Source organism: Acomys russatus, chromosome 14 (genome assembly GCF_903995435.1).
Source record: "Acomys russatus chromosome 14, mAcoRus1.1, whole genome shotgun sequence".
NCBI classification, from domain to species: domain Eukaryota; kingdom Metazoa; phylum Chordata; class Mammalia; order Rodentia; family Muridae; genus Acomys; species Acomys russatus.
Genome location: NC_067150.1, coordinates 57,346,528 through 57,373,802, shown reverse-complemented (window position 1 = coordinate 57,373,802; position 27,275 = coordinate 57,346,528). Strand labels below are relative to the sequence as shown.

At 46.6% G+C, this 27,275-nt stretch overlaps 1 protein-coding gene across 1 annotated transcript; it reads right to left on the bottom strand.

The window, feature by feature from the left end:
* Positions 1–12,489: 12,489 nt before the first annotated feature.
* On the bottom strand, positions 12,490–27,177 carry Ciao2a (cytosolic iron-sulfur assembly component 2A). The gene is made up of 5 exons (XM_051156677.1): positions 26,861–27,177; positions 21,004–21,168; positions 18,565–18,614; positions 15,206–15,251; positions 12,490–12,587 (listed from the first exon to the last, which is right to left on the bottom strand). The coding sequence occupies exons 1-5, from the start codon at positions 26,982–26,984 to the stop codon at positions 12,490–12,492; spliced, it is 483 nt and encodes a 160-aa protein (XP_051012634.1). The 5' UTR covers positions 26,985–27,177.
* Between the last annotated feature and the right edge of the window lie 98 nt (positions 27,178–27,275).

Genomic DNA, 27,275 nt, shown 5'->3' with positions numbered 1-27,275 from the left:
ACATGTTTACTTGTTGGTTTTTCTTTTTTTTAAGATTTCTTCATTATCTAACTGTATGCGTGTGTGCCTTCATGAGTCTGTGCCACATGTGTGCAGGTCACACAAAGAGCAGAAGAGGGCATCAGATCCCCTGAGGCTGGAGTTACAGGAGATTTCTTTTCTTTCTTTCTTTCTTTCTTTTTTTAAATATTTATTTATTATGTATACAGTGCTCTGCCTGCACATACACCTGCAGGCCAGAAGAGGGCACCAGATCTCATTATAGATGGCTGTGAGCCACTATGTGGTTGCTGGGAATTGAACCCAGGACCTTTGGAAGAACAGTTAGTGCTCTTAATCTCTGAGCCATCTCTCCAGCCTTACAGGAGATTTCTTTTTTTTTTTTTTTTTTTTTTTTTTTTTTTTTGGTTTTTTTTGAGACAGGGTTTCTCTGTGTAGCCTTGGCCATCCTGGACTCACTTTGTAGTCCAGGCTGGCCTTGAACTCACAGTGATCCACCTGCCTCTGCCTCCCGAGTGCTGGGATTAAAGGCGTGCGCCACCACGCCCGGCTACAGGAGATTTCTTAACCACTGGAGCCATCACTTAGGTAAGCAAAAAATTGAAAAGCAAATCCACAGTATAGGAAACCAAATATAAGTGACTGCAGGGGTCTCTGCAAGCACTAGGGCTGCAGAGTAATGATCCACTCAGTAACGGGGGAGTTATTTTAGACATATTGAAGCACAGCATAGTTTTGGGGAAAAGAGATTCCTGGTGACAACTAATTCACTCCCACTTTGTGTACTGCAAAGATTTTAAGACAGATTTTAAGCTAGATTTTAAATGGAAACTATTTTTTCTCTGTTTGTTTTTTATTTTTCCAGACAGGGTTTCTCTGTGTAGACCAGGACGGCCTTGAACTCACAGAGATCTGCCTGCCTCTGCCTCCAGAGTGCTGGGACTAAAGGCGTGTGCCACCACCACGCCAGGCTCAGAGTCTATGAGTCAGGAGTGGCCTGACCCTACAGACAGCACAGAAGTTACCTAAGGCTATTGTAAAGTTCAAGCGACCTCTCCCTTAAGGGCGTTCAAGATAAAGGTCTAAGCCGGGCGTGGTGGCACATACCTTTAGTCCCAGCACTCTGGAGGCAGAGGCAGGCAGATCTTTGTGAGTTTGAGGCCAGCCTAGTCTACAAAGTGAGTCTAGGCAGCTAAGGCCTAGACCAAAAACAAGATAAAGGTCTAATGAGGAAGACTTTTGGGATAAACAAGCATAAGAGTCCGGGGAATTCAAGTGTGACCTGCCCTGCAGACAGCTCTGGTTACCCGGATACTAACAACACCCATTTCTAGCAGAAGGAAAACAACCCTGCATGCTTAACATTCCCGGTTTCCTTAATGTTTGTCTGTGAGCACAGGGTTTCTCTGTGTAGCCCTGGCTGTCCCGGACTGTCTTTGTAGACCAGGCTGGCCTAGAACTCACAGAGATCTGGGATTAAAGTCATGTGCCACCACACCCTGCAGATGTCTGTGTAAGTCAAGGTCTCACCATGGCTAACTTGAAACTCACTTTTGTAGGCCAATATGCCCTCAAAATCGCAAAGATCTGTGCCTCTGCTTCCAGAATGCACGGTCAGGCTTCATCTCTGTGTGTGTGTCTGTCTGTCTGTCTGACTGTCTGTCTACCTGCCTGTCTGTCTCTCACACACACATGCAACCTGCTCAGTCCATATAATGTTACCCGTCTGTAAGTGACCTCAGGGATAACCCACTGAAGGGGGTGGGGCTCTCCCCTGGGGAAGCCCATCCCCCCACTCTCAGCATGCTCCACTTGCAGGTAGTTCTTTGTATAGGGCTGAGACTCCAAGAGCTTTCCTGCATCCATTGGTGTCATCACCTTTTCCCCCTCCTCCACTCCACCCCAGACAGGGTTTCTCTGTATAGCTTTGGCTGTCCTGGACTCATTTTGTAGACCAGGCAGGCCTTGAACTCACAGAGATCCGCCTGCCTCTGCCTCCCGAGTGCTGGGATTAAAGGCATGTGCCACCACTGCACGGCTGGTGTCATCACTTTTCAGGTCTTGTTGAGGCATCCGTGTAGATGGCAATTCATGTGTGTAGCCTCTCTGATATTTCTAGGACACACAATCTCACAACAAATTTCCCATTCCTCTGGCTCTTACAATCTTCCTGTTCCCTCTTCTGCAATGCGCCTTGAGTGCAGCAGCCTTGAGTGCTGTAGATGTGTTCCTTGGGACTGGGCCCTGCGTGATCTCTTGTTCTGTCCACTTTAGTGAACCTGAAACTCACTATCTTGGCTAAGCTGGCTGCCCAGCAAGCCCAGGGATCCTCCAGTCTCTAGTGCCCAGCACTGAGATTACAGGCGCAGGCTACCACGCCAGCTTTTACTGTTTTTACACAGGTGCTGAGGACCTGAACTCAAGTCCTCAAGCTGACATAGCAAGCACTGTATCCACTGAGTCATCTCTCCAGTCCCTATGGTTAGGTCCAAAAGCTGAAAATCTCCGTACGAAAGTAGACAAGTAATAGCACATATCCTTTGAGGTACGTAATGTTCCCCTGGTGGGAATTTAAGATATTTAATCTTAGCAAACAAACACAAACAGAAATATGTATTTTTTTTCATCCCTCACCTTGGGCAATTTTCTAAAGTAATAAACTCCAATGTTAATGCACGGCTGGGACACACAGTCTTGGTCTCTATCTGCACATCTGCAGAGTGATGGCAACACGTATCAGTGCCTCAGAAAGAGTCATGATCTGGCTGGAGAGATGCCCAACAGTTAAAGGCAGTGGCTGCTCCTCTGGAGGTCTTGGTTTCAAATCCCAGCCCCCACACAGTGAAAGCCATTGCTGTACAGACATACAGGCCCGCAAAACATCCATATGCATAAAATAATCGCAAATCTTTGATGAAAAAATTCTATGCTTAGCCGGGCGTGGTGGCGCACGCCTTTAATCCCACCACTCGGGAGGCAGAGGCAGGTGGATTGATGTGAGTTTGAGGGCAGCCTGGTCTACAAAGTGAGTCCTGGACAGCCAAGGCTACACAGAGAAATCTTGTCTTGAAAAACCAACCAATCAACCAACCAACCAAAAAAAATCTATGACTAAGAAAGTCTCCAGTTATCCACCCCAATCAGAATAAAGGAGCAAAACGCAGAGCCCATACAAAGCTGTGGGATTAATCTGATGGAAGCTGGGGGGGTGGGCGGCGGAGGGGATGCGGGGCGCGCCTGGCCTCAATGCTCTCAAGAGTCATGCTTTGCTGCCATCTAGTGTTCTTCTCAAGTAATTGCGACTAGTCAAGAGAACCCAGTTGCCTCTGCAGGCCTTTGTACCAAACATCTTTTCTTCCTTCCTTCCTTCCTTCCTTCCTTCCTTCCTTCCTTCCTTCCTTCCTTCCTTCCTTCCTTCCCTTCCCTCCCTCTTGTCACTCTCCCTCTCCCTCCCTCTCTCCCCACCTCTCTCTCTCTCTGTTTTTGTTTTGTAATTTAGTTCTTCGAGACAGGGTTTCTCTTGATAGTCCTAGAACTTGCTCTGAAGACCCTCAAACTCAAGAGATTCACCTGCCTCTGCCTCCCAAGTGCTAGGATTAAAAAGGCCTGCGCCACCACACCTGCCTCTTCTCTTCTATTTTTTAACACAGCATAAACTAGGTTTTCCAGCACAGTGCCCTGCATTCTTTCTTTTAATCCTCACACCGTCCTGAAAACATAGGTAGTGTTGTTGACATGCATAGACAGGGGATGGAAAATAGGTGTTAGGCAGCTTGCTGCTGGTCAGACACCTTGCTCATAGTCCAGGATTAGCACAAGGTACAGTTCTACCCTGAGGTCTGTGATCTTAGTCACTTGCCCCATGAGGGCCAAGGGTCTATGTGGCACACGGAGCGAGCCTTACACTGCAAGGGCAACACCCTCAGGACAACTGTCCCAAATAAGATAGCACCAGGACCAAGTTCACCTCTGTCCTATGGACAATCTGACGGGCACAAAAATGTGCAAGGGATGACAAGTCTCCAGGGCCTGGAAGCCCCAGTGCTGACAGCAGGGACCCAGCAGTGGTGGATCTGAAGCCCTGGCTTCTTTTGTGCTGTCTCATTAATACCGCAGGGACAGCAGCTGGCTGTGGAAGCCCTGTGATTTCTGTAGCAATCCTTCCCTTCCTCGTGACACTGCACTGTATCCTGCTGGAAACAGCCAGTTTGGGTAACAGCACTTTCTTCACATGTGTTGAGAAGGACTCTAACAAGGTACCCATCGGGAGGGTCATTAGGGCAGCAATCCCATCATTTGTTTGGTTTCGTTGTTGTTGTTTTGGCTTTGGGAGCCTGTGGTTCACTCTAGTCCAAGCGGGGCAAACTTACAATGTAACCCAGGCTGGCCTCAAACTCAGGGGATTCTTCCTGCCTCGGCCTCTTAAGTGCTTGTGTCACAGCTATGAGCCTCCACTGTTTCAGCACTGTTTTTTGTAGCCCAGGGCTGTTAACTTGGGGCTCACCGGCTTCAGGTATCTTGGAGTCAGCTTCATTTTTGTAAATTCCCTTTCCTTTATCCCTTAGGGAGAAGGTAAATTTTGTACATTTTGACTGATCTCAAACTGGTTTGAGACCATCCAAAGGGGTCAAATGTACTTCAGCGTGTGTTTCCCCCGACTCCCCAGACAGGCTTTCTCTGTGTAGCCTTGGTTGGTCTGGACTCTCTTTGTAGACCAGGCTGGCCCCAATCTCACACCTCTGCCTCCTGGGTGCTGGAATTAAAGGTATGAGCTACCACACCTGGCCCAGTGCTTGTTTTTATATAATCCTCAAACTAAGACAGGTTCAACGTTTTTAAGTGATTGAGATTGAGGGGAGGGGAGAATTCAGGACACATAAAAATCACGCGGAATTAAAATTTCTACCAGTTGCTATGACAAGTGCTTGTTATCTCTGAGGTTAGAAGGCAAAAATAGGTAAATTGCTCTAAGTTTGAGTCCAGCCAGGGATATATAATGTGACCCTGTCTAAAAAAATAATTTTAAGCCAGGTGTGGCAGCACATGCCTTTAATCCCAGGACTTGGGAGGCAGAGGCAGGTGGATCACTGTGAGTTTGAGACCAGCCTGATCTACAAAGCGAGTCCAGGACAACCAAGATAACATAGAGAAACCCTGTCTCAAAAAACAAAAAATAAAGAAATAAAATGAAATAATAATTTTAATAATAATGATGAGATAATGATGGTTTAGGTTATGTTCATGAATAAACTCGTGTGAAAAAAAAATGAATAAACTCGTGTGTGTGTGTGTGTGTGTGTGTGTGTGTGTGTGTGTGTGTGTGTTTGAAACAAGATCTCAAACTTACTACGTAGCCTAAGATGACTTACCCTCTGATCCCCATCCTTCTGCCCCCCTGAACACTGGGATTAGAGGTGTGGCCCACCACTCCTGGGTTTTGTGATGCTGGGGATTAGACCCTATGCTTCACCTGCACTGACTGGGCAAGCACTCTGCCAACTGAGCCATATCTCCAGCCCCACATAGGGACGTTATTGGAACTCTGACACTGTTTACCTGTTATCCTAGCTGCTGTTACTCGGACGGGGTGGAGTCAAGCAGTTCTACTAGAGCAAACAGTTCGAAGTCTCAATCAAGCCTTCTTATTCTGTCTCTCATTCACTTTTGTTTAGATGGGGTCTGTGCTGGATTGTTCTATGTCAATTTGACACAAGCTAAAGTCATCTAAGGGGAGAGAACCTCAATTAAGAAAATGCCTCAGCTCGGCACCATGATGCACGCCTTCAATCCCAGCACTTGGGAGGCAGAGGCAGGCAAATCTCTGTGAATTCAAGGGCAGCCTGGTCTACAAAGTGAGTTCGGGACAGCCAAGAGAGGAAACCCTGTCTCCAAAAACAAAGAAAGAAAGAAAGAAAGAAAGAAAGAAAGAAAGAAAGAAAGAAAGAAAGAAAATGCCTCCATAAGGTCAAGCTGTACTCAAGCCTATAGGATATTTTCTTTCTTTCTTTTTTTTGAAATCCTGTCTCAAAAAAACAAAAACAAAAACAAAAATAAATCAATAAGTAAAATAAAATAAAATAAAAAGAAAAGGTGTTATCCTGAGACCCAGTGTGTCTTTCTCTGCCTGTGGACCAGGATGTAGCTTTTACCCCGTGCCTGGCTGGCTGCCACCGTGCTCCCACTGTGATGATAATGGAACAGCCCTCTGAAACTGTGAGCTAGCCCTCAGTTAAGTGCTTTCTTTGATGAGAATTCCTTAGTCATGGTGTCTCTTCACAGCAACAGAACAACAAGACAGGGTATTTACACGTAGCACAGGCTGGTCCTAAAGCCTGGATCCTCCTGTCTTTCTCAAGTACATCCGCCACCACCGCTGGCACCCACCACCGCTGGCACCCACCACCGCTGGCACTCACCATCACTGGCACCCACCACCGCTGGCACCCACCACCACTGGCACCCACCACCACTGGCACTCACCATCACTGGCACCCACCACCGCTGGCACCCACCACCACTGGCACCCACCACCGCTGGCACCCACCACCGCTGGCACCCACCACCACTGGCACCCACCACCACTGGCACCCACCACCGCTGGCACCCACCACCGCTGGCACCCACCACCACTGGCACCCACCACCACTGGCACCCACCACCACTGGCACTTTTCCCACAGTGCTGGGATGGAACCCAAGCCTTGTGTGTACGAGGCAAGTGCTCTTCCACAGAGCGAGAGCCTCAGCTGCCCTAAAATGTTTCCTATCTCATCTGTCTTAAAGAAATGTCTCTGCCAGAGATGCACAGAGGTGTAGGGCAGTCTGTCTGCCTGTCTGTCTGTCCAGGCTCTTCTTGGATTCTCTGTAGCGGTCCTTCCTTCAGGGAATGGGACAGGACAATCTGAAGCAAGGATCTTATTGTCGGATGAGGTAGAACAGCTTTATGCTCAGCTCCTAAGCAGTGAGAGGGGTCATTCCAGGACCTGCCTGCGCTGTGGACAAAAAAAACCTGGTTTCTTTGACTTCAGAAGAGAGAGCAACAGAGGCATAGGACACAGGGTGAAGGGAAAAACTTGGTTTTTAAGGCACTCTCTTAATTAATTACCTTTGGAGCTAAGAAAGGGTCTCACTCCTTAGTCCAGACTGGCCTTGAACTCATGGCAATCCCCCTGCCTTAGTTCCAGGGCCCTGGGATGAGTCATCATGTCTGACTTTGGTTTCCTTAGTTTACAGTACTCGGTCAAAACACATTTTTGGGGGGTGGGGTGGGGTGAGGGGTTCAAGACAGGGTTTCTCTGTGTAGTCTTGGCTGTCTTGGACTCACCTTGTAGACCAGTCTGGCCTTGAACTCACAGAGATTTGCCTGCCTCTTCCTCCCGAGTGCTGGGATTAAAGGCGCATGCCACCACACCCAGCTGGCCGAAACACATTTTGAGTATTGCTTCCTGAGCCCCTGTGGGAACCAGGCCTGACTGGGCTGCCTGCCTGTCTTGCTGTTGCATGTCCTGTTTTTAGCAGCTTCCGTGTGGGTGCTTATGTTGGTCAGCTAGTCATGGTTACTGCTCTGAGAACGCACCCCTCCCCTTCTTGGGGACTTTCCCTTGTGTGTGCTATCACCTCTTGAGGGATTTCACCTGCGAGTGGCATGCCTGCTTTGCTGCCTATAAAAAGGCTCTTTGGACACTGAATAAAAGCTGCCACCGCTGCTGCCTTCTTAGCATGAAGGACCTGCTGTTTTATTGTGTGTTAAATCCGCAATCCCTCGCTCTTGACTCGGTACCTCGGTGGCACAGGCGCCACAAGCCCCAACACCACAAGTCTCAAAGATCCCTTCAGACAATGGCTGTTCTATCTTCTAGAACAGTGGTTCTCGTTCTTCTGCATGTCGTGGTGAGCCCAGCCATAAAATTACTTCCACTGCTACTTTGTAACTGTAATTTTGCTGTTATAAATCGTAATGTAAATGTCTGGTATGACATTGTTTGACCTTCAAGGGCTCATCACCCATAGACTGAGTACCACTGTTCTAGAAGCAAGCACCAGTTGAACTGGCAGGTGTATGCAGGCCTGTGAATTAGGCTGGGGAACACAGACCAGGGAAGGTATCAGGTACGTTTGCCCTGGCTTTGCTTCACAGACTGCCAAGAAGAAACTTACTGCTAGTGCCAAGCACTGTTTTGTAGTAAATTGTAACTTAGAAAGAGGTGTTTACAGTGATGACTGACAAACAGGAACACAAGCTAGGTACAGCGGCACATGCCAGGAGTCCCAAACTCTGTAAGAGGCTGGGGCAGGGGGATGTCTTGAGTCTAGTTTGAGGACAATCTGGGCAATATAGTGAGACCTCATCCCAAAGTAAATAAATATATAATGAAAGAAGCTATAGCCTAACAAAACATAATGAACATTTCTTAAGAAAAGAAAAAAAAGAGAAAGCCAAGGGGTTAGAGAGATGTCTCAGTACTTAAGAGCACTTGCTGTTCTTGCAGAGACACAGATTCGGTTCCCAGTACCCACATGGCAGCTCACAAGGGCCTATAACTCCAGTTCCAGGAACCTTCTTCTAGCATCTGTGTACACCAGAAATGCACACAGTGTGCAATAAATATATACATATGTATTATATATAAGCAAGAACTATGTATAGTAGCTGGGTGTGGTGGCGCACGCCTTTAATCCCAGCACTCGGGAGGCAGAGGTAGGCGGATCGCTGTGAGTTCGAGGCCAGCCTGGTCTACAAAGTGAGTCCAGGATGGCCAAGGCTACACAGAGAAACCCTGTCTCGAAAAACAAAAACAAAACAAACAAACAAAAACTATGTATAGTATACAGTATATATACATATATAAATGCAAGAAATACAAAAAGTAAATCTTTTGAAAAAGTTTACTGCCAAAAAATCAGGAATATTTCACTATTTACATATGCTAGGTAACAGACTTTTGTTTGGGTGGTTCTTGGGGCCAGTCTTAAGCTCCCTCTGTAGTTAAGGCTGAACTCCTGATCTTCCTGCCTCCACCTCCTGAGAGCTGGGTTATAGGCAGGCACGTCACTTCTGGTTCTGGTAATACGTTTTGCAAGAGCTGGAAGAGAAAGAGAAGCTAATGGGAACTTACCCACTGCGTCCCAGAAAGCTAGCGTTTCAGTGGGAAGGAGGGAGGGTGTGGCAGAGCTGTGCTGTCGGCGTCTCAGCAGAAACTTCTACAGCCTCTCAGGAACTAGCTGTAGTTTTGACCCTTCCCGTGCCCCACTGAAGCTCTTTTCGGAGAGCACTGGTTTTTCTATGTCCATGGGTGATGATTTCAAACACACATGGCTTTTTTGACTGATTTGTTCATTTGTACATGGTAGTGGTGCGTGGTTACGCCTGCTGGCCACACCCTTTATCCCTGAGCTGCTGCTTCAGCTGCTTCCTGCTTTTTTTTTTTTTTTTTTTGGTTTTTCGAGAAAGTTTCTCTGTGTAGCCTTGGCTGTCCTGGACTCGCTTTGTAGACCAAGCTGGCCTCAAACTCACAGCAATCCACCTGCCTCTGCCTCCCAAGTGCTAGAATTAAAGGCGTGCACCACCACGCCCAGCTCATTTTTGTTTTTTAATTACACTTTATTGATTCTATGTGCAGGTGTGTGGAGGTCAGAGGACAACTTGGGGGAATTGGTTTTCTCCTTCTACTATGGGGGTCCCTGGCATTGACCCTGGGCTGTCAGCCTTGGCAACAGAAGGCCTTACCAGCTGAGGTACCCAGCCTGCCCACCTGTCACTTTACCCTACAATGTCATTTCAAAGTATCCAGTCACATCTCATACTTGGAGCTACAAACCTGGCATTAAGTCTCTTTCTTCAGACTTGAACCTCTAGTGAGAAAAGGATCCTCTCTCTTTTCTTTTTTTGCTGCCCTTCCATCGATCCCTGGGCACCAGGCAGCACATGTCCGGCTTCTTTCTGCTGAGGTTTCTTTAGCCCTGCTGACAGCCTGTTGGATGGTATCAATTATGACTGCGCCGGGCGTGGTGGCGCACGCCTTTAATCCCAGGACTCGGGAGGCAGAGGCAGGCGGATCACTGTGAGTTCAAGGCCAGCCTGGTCTACAGAGTGAGTCCAGGACAGCCAAGGTCCTGTCTGGGGTGGGGGCTGGGGGGCGGGGGAGAAAATTGGTGCATGGTGACTGCAGAAGGCCTTGGGGTCTCCTCTACCTCTGAAAATCTCCCCAGGTATGCTTGAGTGTTCTCAGGTTATGCCAGCCAGATTCTGGCAGAGGGAGCAGTTCTAAAACCAAGGCACAAGCGCCAAGACCCATTCTAATCTACATCCAGAAGTCACACACTGTCCTTCTGCCATTTCTAATTGGGTCTGCCCACCAGCTCTGACTCAGATGCCAGGTAATGAGGAACATTAGGGTCTGTTGCAAGCTGTCTGCCACACCCTTTTACACTTCAAATGAGGGTTTTTCCCCCTTATCCAGCTGAGCCAAGTATTAAAAAAAGAACAGACCATCTAGATTGATTCATTAAAAACAAAACAAACAAAAAGAGAGCCGGGCGTGGTGGCGCATGCCTTTAATCCCAGCACTCGGGAGGCAGAGGCAGGCGGATCGCTGTGAGTTCGAGGCCAGCCTGGTCTACAAAGTGAGTCCAGGATGGCCAAGGCTACACAGAGAAACCCTGTCTCGAAAAACCAAAAAAAAAAAAAAAAAAAAAAAAAAACAAACAAACAAAAAGAAACCTTTGGTTCAATTACTTCATTGTGCTTTTTTGGGGGGGAGAGGTAGTTTGAAGTCAGGTGCTTGACCTTGCAAAGCACAACACTTTCCCTGTGCTGTGTCCTTGGCTCTTCTTTGGGAGACTTCTTTAAAACTGTCTCAGTACGAAGCTGGAGAGATGGCTCGGCAGTTAAGGGCACCCAACTGCACTGTTCTACCCCAGCCCCACATGGTGTGTAACTGCGGTCCCAGGGGATTTGATCCCTTTGGGCTCCTCAGACAGCAGGCAAGCATGTGGTGTAAATATATACATGCGTGTAGGCAAAACAATCATACACATAAAATAAAATAAATTATTTAAAATTGTAGAAGTCATCTTACCCTCTCCACATACATCCCTCAGCTCTGAATGGGTCCAGGGTTCTCCAAAACAGAAGGCAGAGTCTCACCTGAAGCATTCCTTTTCATTTTTGTTTTCTTGGTTTTCATTTTTAAACTTCACTCTACATAATAACCAGTGACCACAGCTTCAGAGATGTCTGTTAGAAGTTCACAGTTCAAGGCCAAACTCAGCTACATGGATGAAAGCCAGGTAGGGCTACAGAGCGAGGCCCTGACCAATAAATAGTGGACGGTGCTTCCCGCTATTCCAGCACACAGAAAGCTAAGGCAGAGAAACTGGCCTGAGGTTAAGGAAGTCTGGACTAGACGGTGAGTCCCAGGTCAGCCTGGGCTACAGTATGAGAGACAGCTGGCACAGTGGCGCACACCTTAGTCTCACCCCTGGGGAGGCAGAGGGATGCTCTAAGCTCAAGGTAAAAAAAACGAAGCGGGGCTGGAGAGCTGGCTCAGTGGTTAAGCACACTGATTGCTCTTCCAGAGGTCCTGAGTTCAAGTCCCAGCAACCACATGGTGGCTCACAACCATCTATAATGTGATCTGATGCCCTCTTCTGGCCTGCAGGTGCATCTACAGAGAGAGCACTGTCTATATAATAATAAATAAACCTTTAATTAAGAAAAAAAAAAAAACCAACGAAGGAGGGAGACAGGAAAGGAGGTGTGCTTGGTGATGCACGCCTTTAATCCTAGCACTGGGGAGTAGAGGCAGGTGGATCTCTGTGAATTCAAGGCCAGCCTGGTCTACAAAGTGAGTCCAGGACAGCCAGGGCTATACAGAGAAACCCTATCTCAAAAAAAAAAAAAAAAAAAAAAAAAATTCACAATCACATTAGAATTTACAGTTCATTAGGAACCTAAGGTGAGCCACTATAAGAATCATCTGTTATATTTATTTTAGAATGATGATTAAAATCAATACATTTGGGCACAGTAAATATTTGACATGAAAAGCAGTTGTATCAGAATGGTCATCAGAAAAATAGCAACATTTTACACATAATAACTAGAAAATATTTTTCTGTCTGATCACTTGAGTTAAAAATCCTGAGAATGTCACTCACTGAACAGTTAAGTTTTGCCTCATAACTGAAATCTGCTCAGAAAGAATCCTTTAAAAAAAAAAAATGCTGAGGCCTGGGCAGTGGTGGCACACGCCTTTAATCCCAGCACTCAGGAGGCAGAGGCAGGCAGATCGCTGAGGCCAGCCTAGTCTACGGAGTGAGTCCAGGATAGCCAAGGCTACACAGAGAAACCCAGTCTCAAAAAACAAACAAAACAAAAAAAGGTCTGATGTACAAATCACCTACATATTCAACAGGAGCCCTCTACATTTTACAAGGGGTTTAAACAAATAGGTCAAACTCGTATAGGCCTCTGGCTCTGAAGACGGCATCAGTCTGGCTCCAGGACACACTGCTCCACGATTTCCCGCAGGTTGGGGTTCTCCATTGCAGCTGCCACTCGCTCTTTGTCATTTATCTGCTTGTTGACTGCAAAACACGTGGACAAAAGTTAACAGAACTGTGTCAACAGAGACATCAGACAAAGAATTTAACTCCTTGAGAACTTAACAGTTAATTACTAAGAACTTCAGCTAATTACACATCAGGCAGTTTCTTGTAAGTTTTTTTCTCTTGTGTGTGCACACAGAGGTATGTGCACTGCTCACAAGTGCTTAGGGAGGTAAGAACAGGGCACTGGATCCCCTGGGGCTGAAGGTTAAGTGGCTGCGAGCTGCCGGATATGCGTACGAGAAACTGGACCCCAGTGCTCTGGAAGGGCAGCGAGCACTCTTACCCAGCCCATCTGCATGCAATGCCATTGCTCTCCTACTCTGCAATAAACTGCAACTCTAATTTTTTCTTGGCATCATCAATACACATATTTCTATACAGCTGCATTCAGAGTGAAATTCAAAAGTACTGCTTGCCCCACTTAATCTTGTTTGGTTTGGTTTGGTTTTTCAAGACAAGGTTTCTCTGTGTAGCCTTGGCTATCCTGGATTCACTTTGTAGACCAGGCTGGCCTAGAAGTCACAGAAATCCGCCAGATTCTGCCTCCTTAATGCTGGGGTTAAAGGCATGTGACACCATCCCAGCTTTGTTTTTTAAACTATAGTGCTGCTTACATGGCAAAAATTCTATGTGTCTGGCTAGGCATGGTGGTACCTACCTCTATCCAGCACTCAGGGGCAGAAGGATCTCTTTGAGTTCAAGGCCAGCTTGGTCTACATAGTAAGGCCAAGTCTCATAAACAAACAAGCAAATAAACAAATAAAATGGACTGCGGTTGCAGCTCAATGGCACAGCTTTAGCCTTCCACATATGAGGCCTTGGGTTCAATCCCCAGTGCTACAAAAAATAAATAAAATTAAGTGAGAGTTGAAGAGATGGCTCAGAGATTAAGAGAACCCATATGGCAGTTAATAACTGTAACTCCAGGTCCAGGGTCTGATGTCCTCTTCTGGCCTCTGCAGGCATTGGAGGCATGCAAGTACAGACATGCATGCAGGTAAAACAGCCATACACATGAAATAAAAATAAGTAAGTAAATAAACAAAGTGAGAGAGAAAACCTTTCAACTTACGGGGTTTGGTGCATTTATCCCCCAGGGAACTGTAAAACTGGGACATAGTTTTTCTTTTTTTATTCTTTTTTTTTTTTTTTTTTGAGACAGGGTTTCTCTGTGTAGCCTTGGCTGTCTGTAGACCAGGCTGGCCTCAAACTCACAGCAATCCACCAGCTTCTGACTCCCAAGTGCTGGGATTAAAGACGTGTGCCACCACCCCCGAGCCAGGACATCATTTTCTTTTCTTTTCTTTTTTTAAAAATGTATAGAGTGTTCTGCCTGCATGCCAAAAGACACCAGATCTCATTATAGATGGTTGTGAGCCACCATGTGGTTGCTGGGAATTGAACTCAGGACTTCTGGAAGAGCAGGCGGTGCTCTTAACCTCTGAGCCATCTCTCCAGCCCGGGACATGGTTTTCGCTGTTCTCCTACAGTACCTGACAGGCTTCTAGGGCAGGCTGGAGGGAGGGCAGGCTGGAGGGAGGGCAGGCTGGAGGGCCACCCCTGGGAAACAGCAAGCATTCTCTCCCCATCTCTCTTCTATTATTTCATAGTGTCAGGCTCATCATCTTCCATCTCACCTTAGCCATCACTGCCCCACTGTTTCCATCTGCACTTCTCTGCCTTTTCAACCTATCTAGTGATCAAAACTAAACAAATAAACACCTTTTTTTTTTTTGGTTTCTTGAGACAGGGTTTCTCTCTGTTATCTTGGCTGTCCTGGACTCACTTTGTAGACCAGGCTGGCCTCAAACTCACAGAGATCCACCTGCCTCTGCCTCCCGAGTGCTGGGAGTAAAGGTGTGAGCCACCACCACCTGATACAAACAAGCACTTTTATCATTTGCGTATTTACTTGAGACAGAGTGTCACTATGACTGGCTGGAACTCACTCTGTAGACCAGGCTAGCTTCACACTCAGACCCGCCTGCCTGTCTCCTGAGTGCGGATACTGAAGGCATGTGCGGTCAGGCCTGGCAGAAAACAAGCATTTCCAATGTTCTTCTTACTTGTTTTCCATCATTTGTATAAAATTCTGTTTTCCATGTAACACATGACTGGTTAGGAACCTTTTGTCTTTTGCTGTTCTCAAATCCCACCTCTACAATTTTCAAATGACTATTGGTCGGCTTCTCTCTGCAGACTGGGGGATCCTAAGTGTAAAGTTACCCCCAACTCCCATCCTAGCGTAGTAACTCAGACAGCCCCCTCCCCTCAATATTCCCTAAGGGTGACTTGTCAGACTCTCATTTTCAACTTCGCACGTAGCTAAGGGGCCAGAGCAGAACCACGCCTTCAGAGCTCAGGGTCTCCAGGGTGGAAATGTTTACAGATCTGTGTGTAGCCTGAGGCCAGAGCCAGTTAACCCACAGCCACAGTGAAAACCGACTTCCTCTGAATGTCTGGGCTTCACAGCCTGTGAGGAAGAATGTAACTGATGGTGTCCCCTCTTTTTTGCAGGGCGCCCCAACAGATAGATGGTTGATAAATAACCTAGTACCCAGGACAAAAGTATCAGTTGTAGTGTTTTCACTTACTGTCTTCTTCAGTTGAGTGAGTTCCTTCAGAAATGTAGATTTCCAACTGGAGAGAAGAGAGACAGAAGCCACGTATCAGAGCTCAGGTGCGGGTGTGCAGGGTCAGGCCTAGGACGGAGGGCGAAGCCCAAACCCCGGACAGAATGGACAGTAGCATTTCCACCAACTGGCCTGCAGGAGGCGTGCCCCTGGATTTCTGTATGATGCACAGAAATTTCTCGTGATCTTTGCCCTGCCCTCACCCTATCTCCAAATCTGTATCTAATCTGCCCTCTGTCCCATCACCCAGGGGCACCACACCAGCATCCTAGTGTACTTTCTTCTTCCTCTTCTCTACACACATACACCCTTACTTTTCTTTTCTTTTATGCATATTTTGTATACATGCATACAAAGTTACTGTGTTACAAAATGAGAAAAATATGTTGTTTTTTGCATTCTCCTTTTCCTCTGTTATCTTGCTAAATTTATTTCCAAGTGTTAATACCAGTAAAGCCGTCTCCTCTAGCCTTGCTAGCCCTACAAATTAGTCAACCCCTAAGCACATAAGCTTTTGATACAACCACAAGACTTCTGCAAATCCTGTGGCTGAGGCAAGCCTGTGCAGAGGGCAGCATAGAACCGCCACAGAGATCAGTGCTTTCAAGTGGAAGCATTAGAACCTGTTATAGCTAATAGGGACCTTAGAGACCCTCTACTTCCCCTCCCTCCCTCCCTCGCCCCCCCCCCCCGCCTCTCTCTCTCTCTCTCTCTATCTCGTCTTTGTTGTTGTTTGTTTGCTTGCTTTTTTGAGACAGGGTTTCTCTGTGTAACAGCCCTGGCTGTCCTAGAATCCACTTTATAAACCAGGATGGTCTCGAACTCAGAAATCCAAGTGCTGGGATTAAAGGTGTGCACCACCACACCCAGCTTAATTCAGTTTCTTTTAAAAACATTTACCTTGGGCTGGTGAGATGGCTCAGTATGTGGAAGTGTTTGCCACACAAGCCTGATGACCTGACATAACACTCACAACTCACATGGACGGAGAGAACAGACTCCTGAAAGTTGTCCTCTGACCTCCAGTCCTGTGCCATGGCATACCCACATCCACACTCACACACACACAACTGGAAAGACCACCATCCAGATTCCCCCAGTGGCACAAAACTCTTACTGAACCCATGAATAAAAATAAAATACAAAATAAATAAAGAGCCGGGCATGGTGGCGCACTCCTTTAATCCCAGCACTGGGGAGGCAGAGGCAGGCGGATCACTGTGAGTTCAAGGCCAGCCAGGTCTACATAGCGAGTCCAGGACAACCAAGGCTACACAGAGAAACTCTGTCTCGAAAAACAAAAACAAAAAACAAACAAACAAAAATTTTAAACTTTGGTTAAAAATTACATATGACTAATTATGCTGAAATAGCCATAGGTTGGGCATAGTGGCAGATGCCTTTTAATCCCAGCATTTGAGAGGCACAGGTGGATCTCTGTGAGTTCAAGGCCAACCCTGTCAACATAGTGAGTTCTAAGCTAGCTAGAGCTATATAGTGAGTCCCGTCTGGGGTGGGGGGTGGGGAGCAGGCTGATAGAGGTGAAGAATCGAGTCAAGCATTTCCTCCTATTCCTATGTGATTTATTAATAGTTCAGTATAACAAAACAGTTAGTGGGGCAACTGTCATCAATCAGACAAAGAAAGTAAAACTATAGCCTCTTCATGTCAGGTAATGAAAACATATTTATTCTCATTTCTTGCCAAAAATGAGTAACAATCTAACCATGAAACGTCTGAAAACCCAATTTGAGAGAGAACCTATAAAATGTCTATACTCTTCAGCTGGGCATGGCGGTGCATGCCTTTAATCCCAGCATGTGCGCTGGGAGGCAGGCGGGGTCACTGTGAGTTTAAGGTCAATCTGGTCTACAAGAGAGACCAGAACAGCTAAGGCTACACAAAGAAACCCTGTCTTGAAAAACAAAAACAAAAAATAAATAAATAAACAAAATGAAACAAGAACAAAAAAAAATTTCTACACTCTTCAGAAGTGTCGCAATCACCAGTTGTGCCGATGGGTACTTATAAATCCCAGCACTTGGGAAGCTGAGGCAGGAGGACAGCCATGAGTTCAAGGCCAGCCTGGACTACATAATGAGGTCCTGTCTCAACAACAACAAATCAAAATCATGAAAGAGAGAGAGTAAGGAACTACTCCCGCCTAAGTGAACGCCAGGAACTATTGAGATCCAGTGATGGGAGAGGAGGGGCAGTAATGAGAGGCACACTCCCACAAAGAATATAACTGGGTGAGAGGGAAACAAGGACATATTTTTGAAGATTTATTTATCTTATTTTTTGTATATGAATGTTTTACCTGCATGTATGTATGTATACCATGTGCCAACAGAAGTCAAAAAAAGAAATGCAGTTACAGATGGTTGTGGGCCACCATGTGGATGCTGGGAATTGAACTCAGGTCCTCTGCAAGAGCAGCCAGTGCCCTTAACCAGTCAGTGGGCCATCTCCTGAGCCCCAAAACAACACTTTTAACAAAACGTGGGGACAACTCAATTGTCTAAAAACTGATAAGAAAGTAAAATAAAACACGGTCTCTTCATATAATGGAGTATTATAGGACAATATAAAGAATGAAACATTTACACATTTTAAAATATAAACACTGAAAATACACCAAGTCAAAGAATCTACACACTGGGTAACTTCATTAAAATGAACTGTCCAAAGGCAAATCATGAAGACAGGAAGTAGATGGTTGTTCCGGTACAGAGAGGGGAACGGAGTAAGAGTGGAAGACTCCTAATAAGTGTAGGCTGACCTTCTTCCTTTCCTCCCCTCCACTTCCCTTCTGTCCCCTCCCCTCCCTCCCTCCCTCCCTTTTTAAAAAAATATAAAACCCAAACAAACAAAAAAGGCAGCCTGGCCTAGGGATGTGGCTCAGTGGCAGGGCACTGGCGTAGGGATGTGGCTCAGTGGCAGGGCACTGGCGTAGGGATGTGGCTCAGTGGCAGGGCACTGGCGTAGGGATGTGGCTCAGTGGCAGGGCACTGGCGTAGGGATGTGGCTCAGTGGCAGGGCACTGGCCTAGGGATGTGGCTCAGTGGCAGGGCACTGGCCTAGGGATGTGGCTCAGTGGCAGGGCACTGGCCTAGGGATGAGGCTCAGTGGCAAGGCACTGGCCTAGGGATGTGGCTCAGTGGCAGGGCACTGGCCTAGGGATGTGGCTCAGTGGCAGGGCACTGGCCTAGGGATGTGGCTCAGTGGCAGGGCACTGGCCTAGGGATGTGGCTCAGTGGCAGGGCACTGGCCTAGCTCACATGAGGCTCTGGGTTTAAGATAGTAAGGAGCTTTCTTACCTTGTGTTTGAATGGCAGACACCGCTGAAGTTTTACTCTTAAGCACAGTCCTATGACAGGAGGGGAAAAAATTCTTCTGTTATCTTTTTATCTCTTCTTACTGGTTCTAGAAAAAGAATAAAGCTCAAGACTGTGTCCACATACTATATGACAGCTGAAAACAGTCCTGCTCATCCCAGTGTGGGTCTCCTGTGAGCTTCGTACCATGAGGAAATTTTAAATAGAGTTTCACAGTTCCTCTAAGAAATCCAGGGAGCTGGGTGCATTCTACACATGGTGAACCAAGGTCACAGTGGAACCTGCCCAAGACTGCGTTGGGGTAACACAGCAGAGTAGGAACTGACAAGGACAAAGGAGCAGCACAAAGGCCAGGCCTTTTCTGCTATGCCAACTGGCACCCAAGCAAAATGGATTAATTCATTAGGCTTTATTAAATGCCAATGGTAGGCCATGATATGCAAAAATATAAAACCAACTATATTTAAGGCCATTAACAGCCATCAAGATGGCTTAGCAGGTAAAAGAAATTGCTAACAAAGTGAGACTTGAGTTCTATGCCCAGAACCCACATAAAGGCGAATAAAGAACTGGACTCCTAAGCCGGGTGTGGTGGCGCACGCCTTTAATCCCAGCACTTGGGAGGCAGAGGCAGGAGAATCTCTCTAAGTTCGAGGCCAGCTTGGTCTACAAAGTGAATTCCAGGATAGCCAGGGCTACACAGAGAAATCCTGTCTCGAAAAAACAAAAAAAAAAGGTCAGGCATGGTGGCACACGCCTTTAATCCCAGCACTCGGGAGGCAGAGGCAGATGGATCGCTTTGAGGATTTGAGTTCGAGGCCAGCCTGGTCTACAAAGCAAGTCTAGGACAGCCAAGGCTACACAGAGAGACCCTGTCTCAAAAAAACAAACAAAAAAACAAAAAACAAACAAAAAAAACAAAACACTGACTCCTATAAATTGTCATTTGACGTCCACACATGTGCCATGGCATAAGCACACCCACACATATACACACATAAATAATTAGTAAATTAGAGGTTAAGAAAGGGGGCTCAGTGGTCACTTGTTGCTCTTTCAGAGAACCCAGGCAGTTCCCAGCACTCACAGGATGGCTCATAGCCATCTCTAATCCCAGTTTTAGGGAACCAGACGCCCTCTTCTGACCTTTTCAGGCACCAGGTATGCCCATGTGCTCATACACACGTGCAGGCAAGACATTCACAGACATAAAAGAAACTAAAAAATAAAGTTTCTAAAATAATACAATAAGGACATTAAAAAAAAAGAGGCCCACCCCTACCCAGATCTAGCCAATGGACAGGACATTCTCCACAGTTGAGTGGAGAGTGGGGACTGACTTTCACACGACCTCTGATGCCCCATATTTGACCATGTCCCCTGGAAGAGGAGGCCTGGTGGCACTCAGAGGAAGGATAGCAGGCTACCAAGAAGAGATTTGATACCCTATGAGCATATACAGGGGGAGGAGGTCCCCCTCAGTCACAGTCACAAGGGAAAGGAGTAACGGGAAATGGGAGAAAGGGAGGAATGGGAGGATAAAAGGGATGGGATAACAATTGAGATGTAATATGAATAAATTAATAAAATATATTTAAAAAAAAGACATCAACAATCTCAATTGCTCGCTCTCTCTCGCTCTCTCTCTCTCTCTCTCTCTCTCTCTCTCTCTCACACACACACACACACACACACACACACTTCTTGGATGAAACAAGAAAAGCTCCAATGAGTGCAGTTATAAAGACATAATCAAAGCTGGGCATGGTGGCACACACCTTTAACCTCAGCAGTAGGGAGGCAAAGGCAGGTGGATTGCTGTGAGTTCAAGGCCAGCCTGGTCTACAAAGCAATTCCAAGACAGCCAAAGCTACACAGAGAAACCCTGCCTCAAAAATAAATAAATAAATGAATAAATAGAAGAATTCATACATGTTGGGCATGGCTGATGCACACCTTTAATCCCAGCACTTGGAAGGCAGAGGCAGGCAGATCCCTAAGTTTGAGGCCAGCCTGGTAAATAGTACATAGTGAGTTCTTAGACAGCTAGGGATACATAGTAAGACCCTGTTACTTACACACACACACACACACACACACACACACACACACACACACAAAGAAAGAAAGAAAAAGAAAGAGAGGAAATATAATTCACACGCCTGGGGCTGGAGAGAATGCACAGAGGTTAAGAGCACTCGCCGGTTCCAGAGGACCTGGGTTAGACTCCAAGCACCAACATGGGCAGCTCACACTGTCCATAGCTCCAGTCCAGGGGATCTGATACCCTCTTCCGGCCTCTGCTGGTACTGCATGCACATGGGGCACAGACATACATGCAGATAAAACATCCATAGACACACACACACACACACACACACACACACACACACACACACACACACACACACACTCCCTTACCAATGAGAGTTGCCAAAGAGCAATGAGGTACCGTTGGTGTGAACTTGATAATAACCAAATAGTCTTCTTCATTTATTTCTTGAACCTCCACACAGCTCTCTGTCACCACTTCCAGTTCTTCTAAAGTGTTGGGTTTTTCTGGGTCCCGGATAGTTCGAATCAAATCTAGAGGCATCAGAAACAAAGGATTAAGCTAAACTGTAAAGATCCTAAGTGAGGCTGAGTCTTCTCTCAAATGAAGGCCTGACTATGTTCAAAGATTTATTTTGATCTTACGTGTATGTTTTGCCTCCATCTATGTCTGTGCCTTATGTGTGTGCAGTGCCCCCCAGAAGCCAGGAGTGGGCCTCAGGTCCCCTGGAATGAGAGTTATGGACAGCTCTGAGTTGTCATGTGGTTGCGGGGAACTGAACCCAGGTCCTCTACAAGAATAGCCAGTGTTGAGCCATCTCTCCAGCCCCGACCACCAGACCCTAACTATCTTTTAAACAAATATTTCAGCCAAAATAATAATAATAATAATAATAATAATAATAATAATAATAATAATTTCAGTAACTCCCAAGTTTCTGACAGAAATTTCCACTACCAGTTTCCTTTGAGTCAACAATTTTCTTGGATCATTTAAACTGAAGGAAAGAACCACTGGGCATTTCCTTAGTTTGCCTCCAGTGAAGGAAAGAAGGGTGGGGCCCAACCACCAGGGTCTTTCACAACTAGCCACAGGCAACAGGGATTCCTCAAGAGATTTAGAACAAGGAAATGGAAAGAACAGTGCTGTACTGTCAGAGGCTAATTTACTCACACCAGCTGCAAGACACAAAACCAAAGAGCAGAGCTAAAGGCTGCCACTGAAAAGCTAGGCCTAAAATCAGCACATGAAAACAGGGACGTGGACAGGACTAAGTTGGTTCAAAGCAACTGCCTTGTGGCACCTCTTTGCTTCTGGAAGACAAGACCAGAGAGCAAAGGCCGATGACTCAGATTTGAAGTTCAGCATTTGAGAGAGTACCGTTAGGATAAAAACCGGGTCACGAGGGCTGGCTGAGGAAGGTAAGAGTGTTGTAGCCGAGCCTCAAGACCTGAGTTTCCCCACGCGGTGGGAAGACAACAGCTATTAGCTCAATGTCACAAAGACGGTCCAGCAAACGCTGAGCTGTTGCAAGTGCTGAGTGCACACCAAGTCTAGAATAGTTGTGGAACTCATGAAATCCATCAAGAAAGAGAAGCACAGCTGGGCGTGGTGGCGCACACGTTTAGTCATGGGCTCAGGAACGCAGAGGCAGGCAGATCCATGTGAGTTCAAGGCCAACCTGGTCTATAGAGTAAGTCCAGGACAGCCAACTACACAGAGAAACTCTGTCCTAAAAAACCAAAATAAATAAGTAACGAAAGAAACAAAGAAAGAGGGAGAGGGAAGCACTTGGCTGAATATTGCTTTGAAACAAAACGTGCTGTCTGGGTCCTACCCTCGGCACGTTGACTTAACAGGCTTAAAGCACGCCCTGAACAGATGGAGTTTTACACATTGAAACTATTTTCCTAAAACGTTGTTGTTGTTCCTGCTTCTATGTGTATGGATGTTTGCCTATACGTATCTGTGTGCACCAGGTGCAGGCGGTCTGAAGATGGCTTCAGATCCCCTGGAACCGGAAGTTAGGATAGCTGTGAGGCACCCAGTGGATACTGGGAACGGAACGCTGGCCCTAACTATTGAAGTATCCAGCCCTCTCAGGTTATTCTTTTACGAAGCCTAGTTTGAGACTCCTTGGTGTAAAGAGAAGGAAACCCCCGAACATTTCCTTGAGAAGCTGGCTGTGGTGGCGCGTGCCTATAGTCCTGGCACTCTGGAGGCTCAGGCATGAGGCTGGTGGTGGCTAGGCCACCTAGCCGACACACTAAGACCCTGCCTCAAAAGAAAAGGCCCAAAAGGAAAAGAAAATAGAGACAGGAAGTGAGAAGGGTTTAACAACATCAAATGCTACAGGAAAAACTGAGGGGAAAGGGGATTGAAATTCAAGGCCATCCCGGGCTACACAGTGAGACTCTCAAAAAGAAAAAAAAAGAACCAGAAGAGGAAAGACAGAGGTGGTTAGCACTAAAACACTCCAGAAGCGCAGGCTAAAGTGCTCTTTGATTGTTACTCAGCAAGTCACTTGCAAGAAAGCAGTCAGGTAGAGAGTGAGGCACAAAGAGGGGAGCCAAGGGGAAGACAGTGCATTCCTCAGGCCTTGGGGGTGGGGGCGGAGGCTTTATATGCAAGCTAGAACCTTGGCAGAGATTAGGGACATTTGGGTTTGTTTCTTAGCTCAAAGAGAAGGAGGAAAGAAGGGAGATCAAAACTACGGAAGGAGACTGGTAAAGCGAAGCAGAACAGAAGGGAGTTAAAAATGCTGGGCCTTGCACTAGGGCTGGCGAGGACGAGAGTTCATCCTATCTTGAACCTACAGGGGAAAAGGAGACTTATCAAGACAAAGCGAGGACAGAAGAGAGAAGCAGAATTTAAGAGGAGATGGGCGTGGTGCTCTCAGGAGCCCGAGGCCTGTTTTCTTACACATACCTTACTCCCCACTTCACACTCCTCCTCGCCCCGCCCCAACATAAAAGCAGCTAAGAAAACAAATCAATCAAACCTCTGGTCTTACCAGTAAAATAGAAAATGATTTTGGAAACACAGGCAGGAAAGAGGATAAAATTTCTTCTCACTTGTCATGCTATTATGGGATTTGGGAAAGCAGGGTTTTCCTTCTTCTATCTTAGGCTTTTCCTTCTAAGCTTAATTTGTAAAAGCTGTATTATGTTATTTGACTACTACTAAATCCTGAAATTAAACCTTAGCCCTTATTAAACATCTCCAGCTTTCTAGTGATGTGAGAAGTTTCATTTCTCTCTTTTTTTTTTTTTTTTTTTTTAATATTTATTTATTATTATTTTATACAGTGTTGTCTGCTTGTACACTTGCAGGCCAGAAGAAGGCATCAGATCACATTATAGATGGTTGTGAGCCACCATGTGGTTGCTGAGAATTGAACTCAGGACCTTTGGAAGAGCAGGCGGTGCTCTTAACCACTGAGCCATCTCTCCAGCCCCGAAGTTTCATTTCTTTATAAAGACACCAAGCTTGTTCTCATATAACTCTCCCATACTCGACTCACCCCCAGCTAAAAGTTTTTGTGGCTCTGTACTGACATTAAGGTCTGCTCTTCCAGAGGACCTAAGTCCAGGTCTCAGCGTCCACAGCTGGCGGGACATCAGTTCCTGTAACGCCAGCTTCAGGGAGAGCCGATGCTGCTGGCCTCCATGGACACACACACTCACAAACTTTAGGAAAAAAACGTTTAGCCGGGCAGTGGTGGTGCACACCTTTAATCCCAGCACTCGGGAGGCAGAGGCAGGCGTGTTGCTGTGAGTTGGAGGCCAGCATGGTCTACAAAGTGAATCCAGGACAGCCACGGCTACACAGAGAAACCCTGTCTCAAAAAACCAAAAAAAAAGAAAAGAAGTTTAATATTTAAAAAGAAGATTCATTTATATTTAAAATTTTCAAGGCAGGGGTGTGTGTGTGTGTGTGTGCACGCACACTCAGAGTTTAGAGGGCCTGCCTAATCTCTTGGGTTCAATCCCCAGGATCCACTTGGTGGAAGGAAAAAATTGACTGCAGCAAGTTGTCCTCTGACCTCCATATTTGCACTGTGACATGCATATGAATGTACAAATACACACTAAGTAATAAACACAATAAAACTCACTTAAAACTTTAGTATTCAGGGAGGCGGTGGTGCACACGCCTTTAATCCCAGCACTTGGGAGGCAGAGGCAGGTGGATCTCTGGTGGGTTTGAGGCCAGCCTGGTCTACAAAGCAAGTCCAGGACAGTCAGGGCTGTTACACAGAGAAACCTTGTCTCAAAACAAAACAAAAACAAAAACAAAACCTTCAGTATTCCAATGCAGAAACAGCCAACCGGACTGTAGCGATAGCTCAGAGGTTAAGAGCACTGGCTGCTCTTCCAGAGGTCCTGAGTTCAATTCCCAGCAACCACATGGTGGCTCACAACCATCTATAATGTGATTTGATGCCCTCTTCTGGTGTGCAGTTGTACTTGCAGGCAGAGCACTGTATATATAATAAATACATCTTTTAAAAAAGCAGCCAACCACACCTCCACCTGCAATCACTGACTGTATTAGGCACCTTTCTTTCTTTCTTTCTTTCTTTCCTGGAACTCTCTTTGTAGACCAGGCTGGCCTCCAACTCACAGAGATCTGACTGCCTCTACCTCCAGAGTGCTGGGACTAAAGGTGTGCGCCACCACGCCCAGCAGGTACTTCTTTCTAAACAGCTAAGTCCCTGTGTCCACTCAGCTCCATATTTTACTCATTTCTTCAGCTTCTATAACCTCTGACATATCCAGGTCCATATCTTCAGGGCCCAACTCAAGTAACTCCCTAACATCTTTCCAGATGTTTCTAGTCAGTTTACTGTTTCACCTCCTACTTAAGCTTATGACCTCCTACTGTCCACTATTTATTTGCATATGTAAGTGTCATTCAATATAAACTTGAGAACTAGAATCATCTCTCTTGCAGAGCTGTATCTCCAGTGCCCAGAAGTCTCCAGATTGCACATAGGTACTGGGAGGACAGCAATGTTTTGTGGAGATAGCAATTATCTTCTGCCTGGGCTTAAGTCAGTCTTGCCTCTCCCAAGAGATAAAGGAAACCTGCTTAGCTCCCAGGCTTTTCCATGCTTGCAATCCTCCTTCCCCGGCCTAAAAGACCTACCCAATTTGTACTTGCATGACTATATCCTTTAGTGCTATATCTAGGCCTTTTTGTTTTCAAAAATAGAGCTAGAAGTGGAGCACACCGAGCTTGCGTGAGACCCTGGGTTTTCTCCCCAATACAAACTGTCGGTAGAGGGTTAGGGAGGGGCTGGCGTTGGAGGAGGAAAGAGGTGCAGAGGGAGAGGTGGCGCAAGTCTTTTATCCCAGCACTCGGGAGGCAGAGGCAGGAGGATCTCTGTGAGTTCGAGGCCAGCCTGGTCTACAAAACAAGTCCAGGACAGCCAGGGCTACACAGAGAAACCCTGTCTCGAAAAACCAAAAAAAAAAAAAAAAACAAAAACAAAAACAAAAAACAAAAAAACCAGACAGTACACTTGGAATCACAAGTTTGGTTTTCTCTGTTCCTTACTGACAATGTGACCTCCGGGTACTTGTTAACACACTCCCCCGCCCCACCCCCATCCGTACAATGAAGACCGTCACTCAAAGTTTAAAGTATCTGAGAGAATACACACACACACACACACACACACACACACACACACACACACACACCTTGACTGTGTAAGAGAATTGTAAATTCGCCTATCCCCACCTCTTCACTTCCTATTGACACTGTCAGGGAAGAGAGTGGCTGTGACCTTGGGCCGGTTCCCAGCTCCGTCATCACCCAACAGTGGCCTCAGTTATGGCGGGAGGAGCGCGTGTCCAGAAGTTAAAGAAGGAAAAACTCTGGAGTAGTGCAATCTGAGGCCAGTTTCACTTGTTCCCCACTGGAGGTTCATCTGCCTACACGTCTTGACATAGTCCCTAGGGCAGTGGGCAGTCCAGGGGAATGAAGCGGGTTTTTTTTAGTTCCAGGCTCAATTTCTCAGCAGGTTTAGGAATTGTCTGAGTCCTAGAATGACCGACATTACTGTGTAATTTAAGACCCGGAAGAACACGCTTCCTTCTAGGTCTAGCAAAATCCCCCAAGTGTCCAACTCCAGCCCAAACGTGAGGCCCTCCTCCACCCTCTCCAAAGCCGCCCCTGTGGATAACGCCAAAAGCTGCTTTGGGTAAAGTTAATTACCATAAACTTCTAGCGCTTTCTCTTCCATGATTCGGGGCTGCCGGGCAGCTCCCTGCTCAGAAAAGCCTGAGAGCCATAGGACCCTGCTCAGCGTCCAGGAGAGCAGCCCAGACACTTGCTCCATCCTCACGTTCCGCCATCCCTGGCGACTGTCCCAATCGAGCCACCGTCTCTCCGCAGCCGGCCTCAGGAGCTATCAACTTCCTGGTCTTCAAATAAACCAAGACATGTGTAAAGGTTTAGGGAGCAGAGACTAGGCGGGACTCAAAACAGTAACGCGAAGGACCTAGGGAAATTAACTGCAGAGACTACATGTCCCAGCATGCTTTGCTCGGTTTCGATGGGACAGATAAAAACCACCCTCCTAGCCCGTTAGGTGCATTGCATGCTGGGATGTCTGAAGGAAAGGTAGTTG

Excerpts from the sequence above, each read along its gene's own strand:
- Ciao2a (XM_051156677.1), bottom strand. The coding sequence starts at position 26,984 with ATGGAGCAAGTGTCTGGGCTGCTCTCCTGGACGCTGAGCAGGGTCCTA. Across the intron at positions 21,169-26,860 it reads GAAAGCGCTAGAAGTTTATG|ATTTGATTCGAACTATCCGG; the intron begins GTAATTAACTTT and ends TGATGCCTCTAG. Across the intron at positions 18,615-21,003 it reads CTCTTTGGCAACTCTCATTG|GACTGTGCTTAAGAGTAAAA; the intron begins GTAAGGGAGTGT and ends CTCCTGTCATAG.